Raw genomic sequence first — 20,960 nt, 5'->3', positions numbered from 1 at the left:
TGAACTTCGAGGCCAGGGCGCTAACGAGGCAATGTGCGCGGCGATGACGTCACAATCTCTGGGCGCAGGAGAACGGGGCGCACGCTGTAGCGCCGCCGCTAAACTCCCGGCCAAAACGGTGGCGGTCGTTGCCGGCGCTGCCCCAGGGTACTAACGGGAGGCGCAAATATAGCGGATTTCTAGCCCGGCGTGTTACCTAGGCAAACAGTGCAGCCATTTCAGCGCAAGCAGCAACAAGATGAAAGACCCAGCCAATCTCTCTCTGCTGGTGTTGGTTGAGGGTGGAGTGTTGGCCAGGACACCGGGAGATTTCTCTGTTCGTCAACGCAGCGCTCCCTCGGTACTGCCCCGGCAACGCAGCGCTCCCTCGGTACTGCCCCGGCAACGCAGCGCTCCCTCGGTACTGCCCCGGCAACGCAGCGCTCCCTCGGTACTGCCCCGGCAACGCAGCGCTCCCTCGGTACTGCCCTGGCAACGCAGCGCTCCCTCGGTACTGCCCCGGCAACGCAGCGCTCCCTCGGTACTGAACTGCACAGTACCTCCAGCAACGCAGCACTCCCTCGGTACTGAACTGCACTGCACGGCACCGCCAGCAACGCAGTGCTCCCTCGGTACTGCCCTGGCAACACAGCGCTCCCTCGGTACTGCCCCGGCAACACAGCGCTCCCTCGGTACTGCCCCGGCAACGCAGCGCTCCCTCGGTACTGCACTGCATAGGGCCTCCAGCAATGCAGTGCTCTCTCAGTACTGCACTATATGGCACTCCCAGCAACGCAGCGCTCCCTCGGTACTGCACTGCACTGCACCCCCGGCAATGCAGCGCTCCCTCTGTACTGCACTGCACCGCACGGCACCTCCAGCAACGCAGTGCTCCCTCGGTACTGAACTGCACCGCACGGCACTGCCAGCAATGCAGCGCTCCCTCGGTACTGCACTGCACTGCACCCCCAGCAATGCAGTGCTCCCTCGGCATTGCACTGCACAGGGCCTCCAGCAATGCAGTGCTCTCTCAGTACTGCACTATATGACACTCCCAGCAACGCAGCGCTCCCTCGATACTGCACTGCACAGGGCCTCCAGCAATGCAGTGCTCTCTCAGTACTGCACTATATGGCACTCCCAGCAACGCAGCGCTCCCTCGGTACTGCACTGCACTGCACCCCCAGCAATGCATGCTCCCTCGGTACTGCACTGCACCGCACGGCACCTCCAGCAATGCAGTGCTCCCTCGGTACTGCACTGCACTGCACCCCCGGCAATACAGCGCTCCCTCAGTACTGCACTGCACGGTACCTCCAGCAATGCAGTGCTCCCTCAGTACTGCACTGCACAGTAGCTCCAGCAATGCAGTGCTCCCTCGGTACTGCACTGCACAGGGCCTCCAGCAATGCAGTGCTCTCTCAGTACTGCACTATATGGCACTCCCAGCAACGCAGCGCTCCCTTGGTACTGCATTGCACTGCACCCCTGGCAATGCAGCGCTCCCTCAGTACTGTACTGCACGGTACCTCCAGCAATGCAGTGCTCCCTCGGTACTGCACTGCACGGTACCTCCAGCAATGCAGTGCTCCCTCGGTACTGCACTGCACGGTACCTCCAGCAATGCAGTGCTCCCTCGGTACTGCACTGCACGGTACCTCCAGCAATGCAGTGCTCCCTCGGTACTGCACTGCACTGCACTCCCGGCAATTCAGCACTCCCTTGGTACTGCACTGCACTGCACGGCACCTCCAGCAATGCAGCGTTCCCTTGGTACTGCACTGCACTGCACTCCCGACAACGCAGCGCTCCCTCAGTACTGCACTGCACTGCACGGCACCTCCAGCAATGCAGCGCCCCCTCTGTACTGCACTGCACGGCACCTCCAGCAATGCAGCGCTCCCTCGGTACTGCACTGTACGGCACCTCCAGCAATGCAGCGCTCCCTCTGTACTGCACTGTACGGCACCTGCAGCAATGCAGCGTCCCTCGGTACTGCACTGTACGGCACCTCCAGCAATGCAGCGCTCCCTCGGTACTGCACTGTACGGCACCTCCAGCAATGCAGCGCTCCCTCGGTACTGCACTGGAGCTCCGGCTGAGGCAAGGGCTCAGGGTTGAAACCCACAAACCTTCTGACCGAGCCCTGCAAACACGTGGGCTGAATTGTTAATGGGTGGCGTTGGCGTTTCCTCTTCTTGCAGATCTTCAGAAATATTCTCAGGAGAGAAATGAAGCTCAAACAGGACAAAGAACTTTCTAGAAAAATCACGGACTGGGCCTACGGACCAGTTTCTTCTTCGCTCTACAATATCACCGGAGTTGACACCTTCGAAGAAAATTCCGTTCTGAAAATTATTGTGTTTAACACCAACATCCAGGCAAGCTTGCTTCAATTTATCGACGCGTCCACAATATACGATAGTCACCTGCAAATTCTGAAATTGTGCCCCACGTCTAAGTCATTAATACACCCTTGTCTAGCAAACATCTATTGAACTCAACAACAACTTGTGTTTATATAGCGCCTTTAACGTAGTGAAATGTCGCAAGGTGCTTCACAGGAATAATATGAGATAAAAAAATTTGACACCGAGCCACATAAGGAGAAATTAGTGCAGCTGACCAAATACTTGGTGAAGGAGGTAGGTTTGCTGCACAGGAGGGCAGGAAAAAGAGTGGGAGAGCGATAGTGATAGGGGATTCGATTGTAAGGGGAATAGATAGGCGTTTCTGCGGCCGCAACCGAGACTCCAGGATGGTATGTTGCCTCCCTGGTGCAAGGGTCAAGGATGTCTCGTAGCGGGTGCAGGACATTCTAAAAATGGAGGGTGAACAACCAGTTGTCGTGGTGCACATTGGTACCAACGATATAGGTAAAAAAAGGGATGAGGTCCTCCGAGACGAATTTAAGGAGCTCGGAGCTAAATTAAAACATAGGACTTCAAAAGTAGTAATCTCGGGATTGCTACCAGTGCCACGTGCTAGTCAGAGTAGGAATCGCAGGATAGCGCAGATGAATACGTGGCTTGAACAGTGGTGCAGCAGGGAGGGATTCAAATTCCTGGGGCATTGGAACTGGTTCTGGGGGAGGTGGGACCAGTACAAATCGGACGGTCTGCACCGAGGCCGAACCGGAACCAATGTCCTAGGGGGAGTGTTTGCTAGTGCTGTTGGGGAGGAGTTAAACTAATATGGCAGCGGGATGGGAACCAATGCAGGGAGATAGAGGGAGACAAAATGGAGACAGAAGCAAGAGACAGAAAGCAGATGAGGAAAAGTGGAGGGCAGAGAAACCCAAGGCAAAAAACAAAAAGGGCCACTATACAGCAAAATTCTAAAGGGTCAAAATGTAATAAAAAGACAAGCCTGAAAGCTCGGTGCCTCAATGTGAGGAGTATTCGGAACCCAGGAGAGGGCTCTGAGCTAGTTAGGGTGGGTGAGAGCTCAGATGAACAGAAGCCCAAGAAAGAATGCCAAAGGCAGGAGGCAACAGAGCAGAGTAGCACTGGGGTAAGTGTAAACCACAAGGTGATAGGAAGGGACAATATGTATGAATATAAAGGGGCTGCAGGAGGGGTCAAAACTAAAAATCAGCGTTTAAAAACTAGTATTAAAACACTCTACCTAAACGCATGCAGCATTCGAAATAAAGTAAATGAGTTGACGGCACAAATCATTTCAAATGGGTATGATTTGGTGGCCATTACAGAAACGTGGTTGCAGGGTTTCCAAGACTGGGAATTAAACATACAGGGGTATCTGACAATTCGGAAGGATAGACAAGAAGGGAAAGGAGGTGGGGTAGCTCTGTTAATAAAGGATGATATCAGGGCAGTTGTGAGAGATGATATTGGCTCTAATGAACAAAATGTTGAATCATTGTGGGTGGAGATTAGAGATAGTAAGGGGAAAAAGTCACTGGTGGACGTAGTTTCTCGGCCCCCAAATAATAACTTCACGGTGGGGCGGGCAATAATCAAGGGAATAATGGAGGCATGTGAAAAAGGAACGGCAGTAATCATGGGGAATTTTAACCTACATATCGATTGGTCAAATCAAATCGCAGGGGTAGCCTTGAGGAGGAATTCATAGAATGCATATGGGATTGGGGGGAGGCCATCTTAGACTGGGTGTTATGTAATGAGAAAGGATTAATTAGCAATCTCGTTGTGTGAGGCCCCTTGGGGAAGAGTGACCATAATATGGTGGAATTCTGCATTAGGATGGAGAATGAAACAGTTAATTCAGAGACCATGGTCCAGAACTTAAAGAAGGCTAACTTTGAAGGTATGAGGCGTGAATTGGCTGAGATGGATTGGCGAATGATACTTAAGGGGTTGACTGTGGATGGGCAATGGCAGACATTTAGAGACCGCATGGATGAACTACAACAATTGTACATTCCTGTCTGGCATAGAAATAAAAAAGGGAAGGTGGCTCAACCGTGGCTATCAAGGGAAATCAGGGATAGTATTAAAGCCAAGGAAGTGGCATACAAATTGGCCAGAAATAGCAGCGAACCTGGGGACTGGGAGAAATTTAGAACTCAGCAGAGGAGGACAAAGGGTTTGATTAGGGCAGGGAAAATGGAGTATGAGAAGAAGCTTGCAGGGAACATTAAGACGGATTGCAAAAGTTTCTATAGATATGTAAAGAGAAAAAGGTTAGTAAAGACAAATGTAGGTCCCCTGCAGTCAGAATCAGGGGAAGTCATAACGGGGAACAAAGAAATGGCGGACCAATTGAACAAGTACTTTGGTTCGGTATTCACGAAGGAGGACACGAACAACCTTCCGGTTATAAAAGGGGTCGGGGGGTCTAGTAAGGAGGAGGAACTGAGGGAAATCCTTATTAGCCGGGAAATTGTGTTGGGGAAATTGATGGGATTGAAGGCCGATAAATCCCCAGGGCCTGATGGACTGCATCCCAGAGTACTTAAGGAGGTGGCCTTGGAAATAGTGGATGCGTTGACAGTCATTTTCCAACATTCCATTGACTCTGGATCAGTTCCTATGGAGTGGAGGGTAGCCAATGTAACCCCACTTTTTAAAAAAGGAGGGAGAGAGAAAACAGGGAATTATAGACCGGTCAGCCTGACATCGGTAGTGGGTAAAATGATGGAATCAATTATTAAGGATGTCATAGCAGTGCATTTGGAAAGAGGTGACATGATAGGTCCAAGTCAGCATGGATTTGTGAAAGGGAAATCATGCTTGACAAATCTTCTGGAATTTTTTGAGGATGTTTCCAGTAGAGTGGATAAGGGAGAACCAGTTGATGTGGTATATTTGGACTTTCAGAAGGCGTTCGACAAGGTCCCACACAAGAGATTGATGTGCAAAGTTAGAGCACATGGGATTGGGGGTAGTGTACTGACATGGATTGAGAACTGGTTGTCAGACAGGAAGCAAAGAGTAGGAGTAAATGGGTACTTTTCAGAATGGCAGGCAGTGACTAGTGGGGTACCGCAAGGTTCTGTGCTGGGGCCCCAGCTGTTTACACTGTACATTAATGATTTAGATGAGGGGATTAAATGTAGTATCTCCAAATTTGCGGATGACACTAAGTTGGGTGGCAGTGTGAGCTGCGAGGAGGATGCTGTGAGGCTGCAGAGCGACTTGGATAGGTTGGGTGAGTGGGCAAATGCATGGCAGATGAAGTATAATGTGGATAAATGTGAGGTTATCCACTTTGGTGGTAAAAACAGAGAGACAGACTATTATCTGAATGGTGACAGATTAGGAAAAGGGCAGGTGCAAAGAGACCTGGGTGTCATGGTACATCAGTCATTGAAGGTTGGCATGCAGGTGCAGCAGGCGGTTAAGAAAGCAAATGGCATGTTGGCCTTCATAGCAAGGGGATTTGAGTACAGGGGCAGGGAGGTGTTGCTACAGTTGTACAGGGCATTGGTGAGGCCACACCTGGAGTATTGTGTACAGTTTTGGTCTCCTAACCTGAGGAAGGACATTCTTGCTATTGAGGGAGTGCAGCGAAGGTTCACCAGACTGATTCCCGGGATGGCGGGACTGACCTATCAAGAAAGACTGGATCAACTGGGCTTGTATTCACTGGAGTTCAGAAGAATGAGAGGGGACCTCATAGAAACATATAAAATTCTGACAGGGTTAGACAGGTTAGATGCAGGAAGAATGTTCCCAATGTTGGGGAAGTCCAGAACCAGGGGTCACAGTCTAAGGATAAGGGGTAAGCCATTTAGGACCGAGATGCGGAGGAACTTCTTCACCCAGAGAGTGGTGAACCTGTGGAATTCTCTACCACAGAAAGTTGTTGAGGCCAATTCACTAAATATATTCAAAAAGGAGTTAGATGAGGTCCTTACTGCTAGGGGGATCAAGGGGTATGGCGAGAAAGCAGGAATGGGGTACTGAAGTTGAATGTTCAGCCATGAACTCATTGAATGGCGGTGCAGGCTAGAAGGGCCGAATGGCCTACTCCTGCACCTATTTTCTATGTTTCTAACAGTATGTTACAGAACCTACAAGGGAGCAAGCTATCTTAGATCTGGTCCTGTGTAATGAGTCAGGAATAATAAACGATCTCCTAGTAAAAAATCCTCTCGGAATGAGTGATCACAGTATGGTTGAATTTGTAATACAGATTGAGGGTGAGGAAGTAGTGTCTCAAACGAGCGTACTATGCTTAAACAAAGGGGACTACAGTGGGATGAGGGCAGAGTTGGCTAAAGTAGACTGGGTACACAGACTAAACGGTGGCACAATTGAGGAACAGTGGTTGACTTTTAAGGAGCTCTTTCATAGTGCGCAACAAAAATATATTCCAGTGAAAAAGAAAGGCGGTAAGAGAAGGGACAACCAGCCGTGGATAACCAAGGAAATAAAGGAGAGTATCAAATTAAAAACCAATGCATATAAGGTGGCCAAGGTTAGTGGGAAACTAGAAGATTGGGAAAATTTTAAACGACAGCAAAGAATGAATAAGAAAGCAATAATGAAAGGAAAGATAGATTACGAAAGTAAACTTGCGCAAAACATAAAAACAGATAGTAAAAGCTTTTACCGATATATAAAACGGAAAAGAGTGACTAAAGTAAATGTTGGTCCCTTAGAAGATGAGAAGGGGGATTTAATAATGGGAAATGTGGAAATGGCTGAGACCGTAAACAATTATTTTGCTTTGGTCTTCACAGTGGAAGACACAAAAACCATGCCAAAAATTGCTGGTCACGGGAATGTGGGAAGGGAGGACCTTGAGACAATTACTATCACTAGGGGGGTAGTGCTGGACAGGCTAATGGGACTCAAGGTAGACAAGTCCCCTGGTCCTGATCCCAGGGTATTAAAAGAGATGGCGGAAGTTATAGCAGATGCATTCGTTATAATCTACCAAAGTTCTCTGGACTCTGGGGAGGTACCAGCGGATTGGAAAGCAGCTAATGTAACGCCTCTGTTTAAAAAAGGGGGCAGACAAAAGGCAGGTAACTATAGGCCGGTTAGTTTAACATCTGTAGTGGGGAAAATGCTTGAAGCTATCATTAAGGAAGAAATAGCGGGACATCTAGATAGGAATAGTGCAATCAAGCAGACGCAGCATGGATTTATGAAGGGGAAATCATGTTTAACTAATTTACTGGAATCTTTGAGGATATAACGAGCATGGTGGATAGAGGTGTACGGATGGATGCGGTGTATTTAGATTTCCAAAAGGCATTCGATAAGGTGCCACACAAAAGGCTACTGCAGAAGATAAAGGTACGCAGAGTCAGAGGAAATGTATTAGCATGGATCGAGAATCCACCTTGGGAAAAAAAACAGTAAAAGGGCATATTATTTGAATGGGGAGAAATTACAACATGCTGCGGTGCAGAGGGGCCTGGGGGTCCTGGTGCATGAATCCCAAAAAGTTAGTTTGCAGGTGCAGCAGGTAATCAGGAAGGCGAATGGAATGTTGGCCTTCATTGCGAGAGGGATGGAGTACAAAAGCAGGGAGGTCCTGCTGCAACTGTATAGGGTATTGGTGAGGCCGCACCTGGAGTACTGCGTGCAGTTTTGGTCACCTTACTTAAGGAAGGATGTACTAGCTTTGGAGGGGGTACAGAGACGATTCATGAGGCTGATTCCGGAGATGAGGGGGTTACCTCATGATGATAGATTGAGTAGACTGGGTCTTTACTCGGAGTTCAGAAGGATGAGGGGTGATCTTATAGAAACATTTAAAATCATGAAAGGGATAGACAAGATAGAGGCAGAGAGGTTGTTTCCACTGGTCGGGGAGACTAGAACTAGGGGGCACAGCCTCAAAATACGGGGGAGCCAATTTAAAACCGAGTTGAGAAGGAATTTCTTCTCCCAGAGGGTTGTGAATCTGTGGAATTCTCTGTCCAAGGAAGCAGTTGAGGCTAGCTCATTGAATGTATTCAAATCACAGATAGATAGACTTTTAACCAATAAGGGAATTAAGGGTTACGGGGAGCGGGCGGGTAAGTGGAGCTGAGACCACGGCCAGATCAGCCATGATCTTATTGAATGGCGGAGCAGGCTCGAGGGGCTAGATGGCCTACTCCTGTTCCTAATTCTTATGTTCTTATGTTTTAAGGAGCGTCTTGAAGGAGGAAAGAGAGGTGGAGAGACGGGGAGGTTTAGGCAGGGAGTTCCAGAGCTTAGGGCCTAGGCAACTGAAGGCACGGCAACCAATGGTTGAGCAGGTTCACAATGATTAATTGAGCGAGAGAGAGTTCCACACTTTGACCACCATTGTGTGAAGCAATGTTTCCTTAGTGTTCCCCTGATCGGCCTGGCTCTGATTTTAAGGTTCGGTCTCCTTGTCCTAGACACACCCCTCAACCAGCGCAAAAAGTTTCTCTCCATCTAGTCCATCAATTCCTTTCAAAATCCTAAAAACCCCAATCAAATCACTCTTAACCTTCTATATTCCAGGGAAATCAAGCCGGGTTTATGCAATCTCTCCCCATAATCTAACCCTTGGGGCCCTGGTAGCATTCTGGTCAATCTGCGTTGCACTCCTTCCAAGGCCCATATATCCTTTCTAAGATGCAGTGCCCAGAACTGTTCCCATTACCTTTATCTAGGAACGGTAGGGATGTGTTTACCCAATAATCGACGGAGCCCCAGAGAACAATCAGAGCATCGTCAAATTATTTGCCATCAACTCAAAGTCAGTCAAGACCATCCTAACATCTGTATCACGTCTACCTGATACATTCAAGTCCAACCCAACTGGACCCATTGGGAAATCCTGTATTCGTACCCATCTGGAGGGGACAAAAATCCATCATGCTAATTAACAACAACTTGTACTTCTATAGCACCTTTCACCACCACCGGACGTCTCAAAGCACTTTACAGCCAATGAAGTACTTCTGCAGTGTAGTCACTGTTGTAATGTGGGAAACACGGCAGCCGGTTTGCACACAGCAAGCTCCCACACACAGCAATGTGATAATGACCGGATAATCTGTTTGTTTGTGATGTTGATTGAGGGATAAATATTGGCCAGGACACCGGGGATAATTCCCCTGCTCTTCTTCAAAATAGTGCCATGGGATCTTTTACATCCACCTGAGAGAGTAGTCGGGGCCTCGGTTTAACGCCTCATGCAAAAGACGGCACCTCTGACAGTGCAGCACTCCCTCAGTACTGCCTCTCCGACAGTGCAGCGCTCCCTCAGTACTGTCCCTCCGACAGTGCAGCGCTCCCTCAGTACTGCCCCTCCGACAGTGCAGTGCTCCCTCAGTACTGCCCCTCCGACAGTGCAGCGCTCCCTCAGTATTGCCCCTCCGACAGTGCAGCGCACCCTCAGTACTGTCCCTCCAACAGTGCAGTGCTCCCTCAGTACTGTCCCTCCGACAGTGCAGCGCTCCCTCAGTACTGCCCCTCCGACAGTGCAGCACTCCCTCAGTACTGTCCCTCCGACAGTGCAGCGCTCCCTCAGTACTGCCCCTCTGACAGTGCAGCACTCCCTCAGTACTGCCCCTCCGACAGTGCGGCACTCCCTCAGTACTGCCCCTCTGACAGTGCAGCACTCCCTCAGTACTGCCCCTCCGACAGTGCTGCACTCCCTCAGTACTGCCCCTCCAACAGTGCTGCACTGGAGTGTCAGCCAAGATTTTTGTGCTCAAGTTCCCGGAGTGGGACTGGAACCCACGACCTTCCAACTCTGAGGCGAGAGTGCTGCCCACTGAGCCACGGCTGTCACTGACTTTGAGTGTTAATTGCCGATTAAACTCGCCGCAGAAAGTTAGGGCTGGTAATTAACAGCGTAAGTACCTTTTTAATGAGAATTGTGTTCCTGCAATGGCTTCACAACCTCTCCGGCCCAGAAAGGGAACAGTCTAAACTGTGGACTCTCACTCCTGCACGCAGTAATCTCTTCATTCTTTTTGTATTTTTCTGTTTTTCTGTCTCTCTCAATCCACTCTTTCTTTCCCTCTCTACATTTCTCTTTCCGTACCTGATTTGACACCAATTCCCCCGATTTCCATCGCTGTCTTTCCTCTGTTTCTTCCAAAATCCTAAAATCCCTCTGGTTAAGGAGATAGACGCCTGGTCCCGCCATTTCCCGAGGTCCCAGATGTCCCATTGCCCTCACTATCAGCTCGCACTCCCAGCAACTTCTAACAACAACAACTTGTATGTATATAGCGCCTTTAACATAGTGCAACGTCCCAATTATGTGATAACAAATTTGACCCCGAGCCGCTTAAGTGGAAATTAGCGCGGGTGACCAAAAGCTTGGTCAAAGAGGTAGGTTTTAAGGAGCGTCTTGAAGGAGAAGAGAGAGGCAGAGAGGCGGGGAGGTTTAGGGAGGGAGTTCCAGAGCTTGGGGCCCAGGCAACAGAAGGCACGGCCACCGATGGTGGAGCGATTATAATCAGGGCTGCTCAAATGGGCAGAATTAGAGGAGCGCAAACATCTCGGGGGTTGTGAGGCTGGAGGAGATTACAGAGATAGGGAGGGGCGAGGGCCATGGAGGGATTTGAAAACATGGATGAGAAATTTGCTATCAGAGCGTTGCTTAACCAGAAGCCAATGTAGGTCAGCGAGCACAGGGGTGGTGGGTGAGCGGGACTTGGTGCGAGTTAGGACACGGGTAGCCGAGTTTTGGATCACCCCTAGTTTATGGAGGGTAGAATGTGGGAGGCCAGCCAGGAGTGGGTTGCAGGGCAAAAAATGTTCACGGTTTAATATTCAAACATTTCACAGCGCAGCATCAAAAAGGGTTTAATTATTTCCTTCCTTCCCACACCCCATTTAGAACCGTCACATGTTGCTGTCTGTGGAACCGTTGAACACTCTGCTCGAACAGAAGTGGGAGAATTTTGCAGCCTATATGTTCCATGTCAGCTTCTTTCTGTACATGGCGTATGTGATCATTTTCACTGTTACTTATTATAACCGGTTTCATATAAACGAGGTAAGTCGCTCCTCGATAAAGAAAAGATTTGCATTTATATAGCGCCTTTCACAACCTCAGGACACCCCAAAGTGCTTTACAGCCAATGAAGTACTTTTGAAGTGTAGTCACTGTTGTAATGTGGGAAACGTGGCAGCCAATTTCTGCACAGCAAGCTCCCACACACAGCAACGACCAGATCATGTTTTTTTAGTGATGTTAATTGAGAGATAAATATTGGCCTGGACACCGGGGGTAACTCCCCTGCTCTTCTTCGATATAGTGCCGTGAGATCTTTTACGTCCACCCGAGAGGGCCGACGGAGCCGCAGTTTAACATCTCATCTGAAAGACGGCACCTCCGACAGTGCAGCGCTCCCTTAGCACTGTCCCTCTGAAAGTGCAGCACTCCCTCAGTACTGCCCCTCCGACAGTGTGGCGCTCCCTCAGTACTGCCCCTCCGACAGTGCGGCGCTCCCTCAGTACTGCCCCTCCGACAGTGAGGCGCTCCCTCAGTACTGCCCCTCCGACAGTGCGGCACTCCCTCAGTACTGCCCCTCCGACAGTGCGGCGCTCCCTCAATACTGCCCCTCCGACAGTGAGGCACTCCCTCAGCCTTGCCCCTCCGACAGTGCGGCGCTCCCTCAGTACTGCCCCTCCGACAGTGCTGCACTCCCTCAATACTGCCCCTTCGACAGTGTGGCACTCCCTCGGTACTGCCCCTCCGACAGTGCGGCGCTCCCTCAGTACTGCCCCTCCGACAGTGCGGCGCTCCCTCAGTACTGCCCCTTCGACAGTGTGGCACTCCCTCGGTACTGCCCTTCCGACAGTGTGGCACTCCCTCAGTACTGCCCCTCCGACAGTGCGGTGAGCCTCAGTACTGCACTAGAGTGTCAGACTAGATTTTTGTGCTCAAGTCCCTGGAGTGGGACTTAAACCCACGACCTTCTGACTCAGGCGAGAGAACGAGCTGCCCACTGAGCCACGGCTGACACTAGAGTTTCGGGTTCATTTGGATGTCAGGGTTAGGGTGGAGTTAGAGGGTCAGGGTCAGGGTCAGGGTTAGTGTTAGGGTCAGGGTCAGGGTCACAGTTATTGTTAGGGTCAGGGTTAGTGTTAGGGTCAGGGTTAGTGTTAGGGTCAGGGTCACGGTTAGTGTTAGGGTCAGGGTTAGTGTTAGGGTCAGGGTTAGTGTTAGGGTCAGGGTCAGGGTCACGGTTATTGTTAAGGTCAGGGTTAGTGTTAGGGTCAGGGTTAGTGTTAGGGTCAGGGTCAGGGTCACGGTTAGTGTTAGGATCAGGGTTAGTGTTAGGGTCAGGGTTAGTGTTAGGGTCACGGTTAGTGTTAGGGTCAGGGTGGAGTTAGAGAGTCAGGCTCATGGTTAGGGTTAGGGTTAGAGTGGAGTTAGAGGGTCAGGGTCACAGATAGGTTTAGGATCAAGGTCAGGGTCACGGTTAGGGGAGGAGTTAGAGGGCCAGGGTCACGGTTAGGGTCAGGGTGGAGTTAGAGTTAAATGTCCTAGGAGGAGTGTTTGCTAGTGCTGTTGGGGAGGAGTTAAACTAATATGGCAGGGTGATGGGAACAAATGCAGGGAGACAGAGGGAAACAAAATGGAGACAGAAGCAAAAGACAGAAAGGAGATGAGTAAAAGTGGAGGGCAGAGAAACCCAAGGCAAAAAACAAAAAGGGCCACTTTGCAGCAAAATTCTAAAGGGTCTAAGTGTGTTAGAAAGACAAGCCTGAAGGCTCTGTGCCTCAATGCAAGGAGTATTCGGAATAAGGTGGACGAATTAACTGCGCAGACAGCAGTTAACGGGTATGATGTAATTGGCATCACGGAGACATGGCTCCAGGGTGACCAAGGCTGGGAACTCAACATCCAGGGGTATTCAACATTTAGGAAGGATAGACAGAAAGGAAAAGGAGGTGGGTGGCATTGCTGGTTAAAGAGGAAATTAATGCAATTGTAAGGAAAGACATTAGCTTCGATGATGTGGAATCGGTATGGGTGGAGCTACGGAATACCAAGGGACAGAAAATGCTAGTGGGAGTTGTGTACAGACCACCAAACAGTAGTAGTGATGTTGGGGAGGGCATCAAACAGGAAATTAGGGGTGCATGGAATAAGGATGCAGCAGTTATCATGGGTGACTTTAATATGCATATAGATTGGGCTAACCAAACTGGAAACAATACGGTGGAGGAGGATTTCCTGGAGTGCATAAGGGATGGTTTTCTAGACCAATATGTCAAGGAACCAACTAGGGGGGAGGCCATCTTAGACTTGGTGTTGTGTAATGAGAAAGGATTAATTAGCAATCTAGATGTGCGAGGCCCCTTGGGGAAGAGTGACCATAATATGGTAAAATTCTACATTAGGATGGAGAATGAAACAGTTAATTCAGAGACCATGGTCCAGAACTTAAAGTAGAGTAACTTTGAAGGTATGAGGCGTGAATTGGCTAGGATAGATTGGTGAATGATACTTAAGGGGTTGACTGTGGATGGGCAATGGCAGACATTTAGAGACCACATGGACGAACTACAACAATTGTACATTCCTGTCTGGCATAAAAATAAAAAAGGGAAGGTGGCTCAACCGTGGCTATCAAGGGAAATCAGGGATAGTATTAAAGCCAAGGAAGCGGCATACAAATTGGCCAGAAATAGCAGTGAACCTGGGGACTGGGAGAAATTTAGAACTCAGCAGAGGAGGACAAAGGGTTTGATTAGGGCAGGGAAAATGGAGTACGAGAGGAAGCTTGCAGAGAACATTAAAATGGACTGCAAAAGTTTCTATAGATATGTAAAGAGAAAAAGGTTAGTAAAGACAAACGTAGGTCCCCCTGCAGACAGAATCAGGGGAAGTCATAACGGGGAACAAAGAAATGGCAGACCAATTGAACAAGTAATTCACTAAGGAGGACACAAACAACCTTCCGGATATAAAAGGGGTCAGAGGGTTTAGGAAGAAGGAGGAACTGAGGGAAATCCTTATTAGTCGGGAAATTGTGTTGGGGAAATTGATGGGATTGAAGGCCGATAAATCCCCAGGGCCTGATGGACTGCATCCCAGAGTACTTAAGGAGGTGGCCTTGGAAATAGCGGATGCATTGACAGTCATTTTCCAACATTCCATAGATTCTGGATCAGTTCCTATCGAGTGGAGGGTAGCCAATGTAAGCCCACTTTTTAAAAAAGGAGGGAGAGAGAAAACAGGGAATTATAGACCGGTCAGCCTGACAGCCTGTAAAATGATGAAATCAATTATTAAGGATGTCATAGCAGCGCATTTGGAAAGAGGTGACATGATAGGTCCAAGTCAGCATGGATTTGTGAAAGGGAAATCATGCTTGACAAATCTTCTGGAATTTTTTGAGGATGTTTCCAGTAGAGTGGACAAGGGAGAACCAGTTGATGTGGTGTATTTGGACTTTCAGAAGGCTTTCGACAAGGTCCCACACAAGAGATTAATGTGCAAAGTTAGAGCACATGGGATTGGGGGTAGTGTGCTGACGTGGATTGAGAACTGGTGGCAGACAGGAAGCAAAGAGTAGGAGTAAATGGGGACTTTTCAGAATGGCAGGCAGTGACTAGTGGGGTACCGCAAGGTTCTGTGCTGGGGCCCCAGCTGTTTACATTGTACATTAATGATTTAGATGAGGGGATTAAATGTAGTATCTCCAAATTTGCGGATGACACTAAGTTGGGTGGCAGTGTGAGCTGCGAGGAGGATGCTATGAGGCTGCAGAGTGACTTGGATAGGTTAGGTGAGTGGGCAAATGCATGGCAGATGAAGTATAATGTGGATAAATGTGAGGTTATCCACTTTGGTGGTAAAAACAGAGAGACAGACTATTATCTGAATGGTGACAGATTAGGAAAAAGGGAGGTGCAACGAGACCTGGGTGTCATGGTACATCACTCATTGAAGGTTGGCATGTAGGTACAGCAGGGGGTTAAGAAAGCAAATGGCATGTTGGCCTTCATAGGGAGGGGATTTGAGTACAGGGGCAGGGAGGTGTTACTACAGTTGTACAGGGCCTTGGTGAGGCCACACCTGGAGTATTGTGTACAGTTTTGGTCTCCTAACTAGAGGAAGGACGTTCTTGCGATTGAGGGAGTGCAGCGAAGGTTCACCAGACTGATTCCCGGGATGGCGGAACGGACATATCAAGAAAGACTGGATCAACTGGACTTGTATTCACTGGAGTTCAGAAGAATGAGAGGGGAACTCATAGAAACGTTTACAATTCTGACGGGTTTAGACAGGTTAGATGCAGGAAGAATGTTCCCACTGTTGGGGAAGTCCAGAACCAGGGGTCACAGTCTAAGGATAAGGGGTAAGCCATTTAGGACCGAGATGAGGAGAAACTTCTTCACCCAGAGAGTGGTGAACCTGTGGAATTCTCTACCACAGAAAGTTGTTGACGCCAATTCACTAAATATATTCAAAGAGGAGTTAGATGTAGTCCTTACTACTCGGGGGATCAAGGGGTATGGCGAGAAAGTAGGAATGGGGTACTGGAGTTGCATGTTCAGCCATGAACTCATTGAATGGCGGTGCAGGCTCGAAGGGCCAAATGGCCTACTCCTGCACCTATTTTCTATGTTTCTATTTTTCTATGTCAGGGTCATGGTTGGGGTCAGGGTGGAGTTAGAGGATCAGGGTTAGGGCTGAGATGTCCCACCCTGCCAGAACTCCGTCTCACTCTCAAATAACAAATAACAGATCACAATGGTGCCTTCTGCCTATTAGATTAAACGCTTGCAATTTGTGGCCATCATATTTATAATCATGTATTTTCAGTCTCTATTTCAGATGAATGTCACATCAACATCATGGCAGCTTGGTGGACAAATTTTCATTTTTTCATGGGCTGTTGTTTTACTGATCATGGAAGTAAGTATAACGTTATTTACTTTATGTTGTGTTACATAAGATGGAGGTACAGCAACATAAGAACATAAGAATTAGGAACAGGAGTAGGCCGTCCAGCCCCTCGAGCCTGCTCCGCCATTCAACAAGATCATGGCTGATCTGGCCGTGGACTCAGCTCCACTTACCCGCCCGCTCCCCATAACCCTTAATTCCCTTATTGGTTAAAAATCTATCTATCTGTGATTTGAATACATTCAATGAGCTAGCCTCAACTTCTTCCTTGGGCAGAGAATTCCACAGATTCACAACCCTCTGGGAGAAGAAATTCCTTCTCAACTCGGTTTTAAATTGGCTCCCCCGTATTTTGAGGCTGTGCCCCCTAGTTCTAGTCTCCCCGACCAGTGGAAACAACCTCTCTGCCTCTATCTTGTCTATCCCTTTCATGATTTTAAATGTTTCTATAAGATCACCCCTCATCCTTCTGAACTCCAACGAGTAAAGACCCAGTCTACTCAATCTATCATCATAAGGTAACCCCCTCATCTCTGGAATCAGCCGAGTGAATTGTCTCTGTACCCCCTCCAATGCAAGTATATCCTTCCTTAAGTAAGGTGACCAAAACTGCACGCAGTACTCCAGGTGCGGCCTCACCAATACCTTATACAGTTGCAGCAGGACCTCCCTGCTTTTGTACTCCATCCCTCTCGCAATGAAGGCCAACATTCCATTCGCCTTCCTGATTACCTGCTGCACCTGCAAACTAACTTTTTGGGATTCATGCACAAGGACCCCCAGGTCCCTCTGCACCGCAGCATGTTGTAATTTCTCCCCATTCAAATAATATGCCCTTTTACAGTTTTTTTTTCCAAGGTGGATGACCTCACATTTTCCGACATTGTATTCCATCTGCCAAACCTTAGCCCATTCGCTAATCTATCTAAATCTCTTTGCAGCCTTTCTGTGTCCTCTACACAACCCGCTTTCCCACTAATCGTTGTGTCATCTGCAAATTTTGTTGCACTACACTCTGTCCCCTCTTCCAGGTCATCTATGTATATTGTAAACAGTTGTGGTCCCAGCACCGATCCCTGTGGCACACCACTAACCACCGATTTCCAACCCGAAAAGGACCCATTTATCCCGACTCTCTGCTTTCTGTTAACCAGCCAATTCTCTATCCATGCTAATACATTTCCTCTGACTCCGCGTACCTTTATCTTCTGCAGTAACCTTTTGTGTGGCACCTTATCGAATGCCTTTTGGAAATCTAAATACACCACATCCATCGGTACATCTCTATCCACCATGCTCGTTATATCCTCAAAGAATTCCAGTAAATTAGTTAAACATGATTTCCCCTTCATGAATCCATGTTGTGTCTGCTTGATTGCACTATTCCTATCCAGATGGCCCGCTCTTTCTTCCTTAATGATAGCTTCAAGCATTTTCCCCACTACAGATGTTAAACTAACCGGCCTATAGTTACCTTCCTTTTGTCTGCCCCCTTTTTTTAAACAGAGCTGTTACATTAACTGCTTTCCAATCCGCTGGTACCTCCCCAGAGTCCAGAGAATTTTGGTAGATTATAACGAATGCATCTGCTATAACTTCCGCCATCTCTTTTAGTACCCTGGGATGCATTTCATCAGGACCAGGGGACTTGTCTACCTTGAGTCCCATAAGTCTGTCCAGCACTACCCCCCTAGCGATAGTGATTGTCTCAAGGTCCTCCCTTCCCACATTCCCGTGACCAGCAATTTTTGGCATGGTTTTTGTGTCTTCCACTGTGAAGACCAAAGCAAAATAATTGTTTAAGGTCTCAGCCATTTCCACATTTCCCATTATTAAATCCCCCTTCTCATCTTCTAAGGGACCAACATTTACTTTAGTCACTCTCTTCCGTTTTATATATCGGTAAAAGCTTTTACTATCTGTTTTTATGTTTACTTTCGTAATCTATCTTTCCTTTCTTTATTGCTTTCTTATTCATTCTTTGCTGTCGTTTAAAATTTTCCCAATCTTCTAGTTTCCCACTAACCTTGGCCATCTTAAACACATTGGTTTTTAATTTGATACTCTCCTTTATTTCCTTGGTTATCCACGGCTGGTTATCCCTTCTCTTACCGCCCTTCTTTTTCACTTGAATATATTTTTGTTGAGCACAATGAAAGAGCTCCTTAAAAGTCCTCCACTGTTCCTCAATTGTGCCTCCGTTTAGTCTGTGTTCCCAGTCTACTTTAGCCAACTCTGCCCTCATCCCACTGTAGTCCCCTTTGTTTAAGCATAGTACGCTCGTTTGAAACACTACTTCCTCACCCTCAATCTGTATTACAAATTCAACCATACTGCGATCACTCATTCCGAGAGGATCTTTTACTAGGAGATCGTTTATTATTCCTGTCTCGTTACACAGGACCAGATCTAAGATAGCTTGCTCCCTTGTAGGTTCTGTCACATACTGTTCTAAGAAACAATCCCGTATGCATTCTATGAATTCCTCCTCCAGGCTACCCCGTGTGATTTGATTTGACCAATCGATATGTAGGTTAAAATTCCCCTGATTACTGCCGTTCCTTTTTCACATGCCTCCATTATTCCCTTGATTATTGTCCGCCCCACCATGAAGTTATTATTTGGGGGTCTATAAACTACGCCCACCAGTGACTTTTTCCCCTTACTATCTCTAATCTCCACCCACAATGATTCAACATTTTGTTCATTAGAGCCAATATCATCTCTCACAACTGCCCTGATATCATCCTTTATTAACAGAGCTACCCCACCTCCTTTCCCTTCTTGTCTATCCTTCCGAATTGTCAGATACCCCTGTATGTTTAATTCCCAGTCTTGGCCCCCCTGCAACCACGTTTCTGTAATGGCCACCAAATCATACCCATTTGTATTGATTTGTGCCGTCAACTCATTTATTTTATTTCGAATGCTGCGTGCATTTCGGTAGAGTGTTTTAATACTAGTTTTTAAACCATGATTTTTAGTTTTGACCCCTCCTGCAGCCCCTTTATTTTCATACATATTGTCCCTTCCTGTCACCTTGTGGTTTACAGTTACCCCAGTGCTACTCTGCTCTATTGCCTCCTGCCTTTTGCATTCTTTCTTGGGGTCCTGTTCATCTGAGCTCTCACCCACTCTAACTAGCTCAGAGCCCTCTCCTGGGTTCCGAATACTCCTCGCATTGAGGCACCGAGCTTTCATGCTTGCCTTTTTATTATACTTTGACCCTTTAGAATTTTGCTGTACAGTGGCCCTTTTTGTTTTTTGCCATGGGTTTCTCTGCCCTCCGCTTTTACTCATCTCCTTTCTGTCTTTTGCTTCTGTCTCCATTTTGTTTCTCTCTGTCTCCCTGCATTGGTTCCCATCCCCCTGCCATATTAGTTTAACTCCTCCCCAACAGCACTAGCAAACACTCCCCCTAGGACATTGGTTCCAGTCCTGCCCAGGTGCAGACCGTCCGGTTTGTACTGGTCCCACCTCCCCCAGAACCAGTTCCAATATCCCAGGAATTTGAATCCGTCCCTGCTGCACCACTGCTCAAGCCACGTATTCATCTGTGCTATCCTGCGATTCCTACTCTGACTAGCACGTGGCACTGGTAGCAATCCCGAGATTACTACTTTTGAGGTCCTACTTCTTAATTTAGCTCCGAGCTCCTTAAATTCGTCTCGTAGGACCTCATCCCTTTTTTTACCTATATCGTTGGTACCTATATGCACCACGACAACTGGCTGTTCACCCTCCCTTTTCAGAATGTCCTGCACCCGCTCCGAGACATCCTTGACCCTTGCACCAGGGAGGCAACATACCATCCTGGAGTCTCGGTTGCGGCCACAGAAACACCTATCTATTCCCCTTACAATTGAATCTCCTATCACTATCGCTCTCCCACTCTTTTTCCTGCCCTCCTGTGCAGCAGAGCCAGCCACGGTGCCATGAACTTGGCTGCTGCTGCCCTCCCCTGGTGAGTCATCCCCTCAACAGTACCCAAAGCGGTGTATCTGTTTTTCAGGGGGATGACCGCAGGGGATCCCTGCACTACCTTCCTTGCACTGCTCTTCCTGTTGGTCTTCCATTCCCTATCTGGCCGTGTACCCTTTACCTGCGGTAAGACCAACTCGCTACATGTGCTATTCACGTCATTCTCAGCATCGTAGAAGCTCCAAGTGAATCCACCCGCAGCTCCAATTCCGCAACGCGGACCGTCAGGAGCTGGAGGCAATTAGGAAGACAAATGGTTTGTTAGCCTTTATTGTAAGTGGCTTGCAGTATAAGAGTAAGGTAGTCACTGCAATTATTTCAGGCTCTGGTGAGACCACACCTGGAGTATTGTGTATAGTTTAGGCCTCCTTACCTTAGGAAGGACATATTTGCCTTTGAGAGAGTGCAGTGACGGTTCACTAGATTGATTCCTGGGATGGCGTAAAAATAAAATGGGGAATGTGGCTCAACTGTGGCTAACAAGGGAAATTAGGGGTAGTGTTAAATCCAAGGAAGAGGCATATAAATTGGCCAGAAAAAGCAGCAAACCTGAGGACTGGGAGAAATTTGTAATTCAGCAGAGGAGGACAAAGAGTTTAATTAGGAGGGGGAAAATAGAGTATGAGAGTAAGCTTGTAGGGAACATAAAAACTGACTGCAAAAGCTTCTATAGATATGTGAAGAGAAAAAGATTAGTGAAGATTAATGTAGGT

At 48.1% G+C, this 20,960-nt stretch overlaps 1 protein-coding gene across 3 annotated transcripts in view; it reads left to right on the top strand.

Moving 5' to 3' along the window:
- LOC139226276 (transient receptor potential cation channel subfamily V member 3-like) overlaps nucleotides 1-20,960 on the top strand; it is a 58,035-nt gene that overhangs the window by 9,033 nt on the left and 28,042 nt on the right. For all 3 annotated transcript variants that reach the window (XM_070856912.1, XM_070856911.1, XM_070856913.1), the window contains exons 7-9: nucleotides 2,184-2,360; nucleotides 11,236-11,394; nucleotides 16,183-16,275. In XM_070856912.1, the coding sequence (XP_070713013.1) occupies nucleotides 2,184-2,360; nucleotides 11,236-11,394; nucleotides 16,183-16,275 (429 nt within the window). The remainder of the gene's footprint in view (nucleotides 1-2,183; nucleotides 2,361-11,235; nucleotides 11,395-16,182; nucleotides 16,276-20,960) is intronic.

This window comes from Pristiophorus japonicus, chromosome 16 (assembly GCF_044704955.1).
Source record: "Pristiophorus japonicus isolate sPriJap1 chromosome 16, sPriJap1.hap1, whole genome shotgun sequence".
Classification (NCBI taxonomy): Eukaryota; Metazoa; Chordata; class Chondrichthyes; family Pristiophoridae; genus Pristiophorus; species Pristiophorus japonicus.
This window is presented reverse-complemented; position numbering and strand designations above follow the sequence as displayed.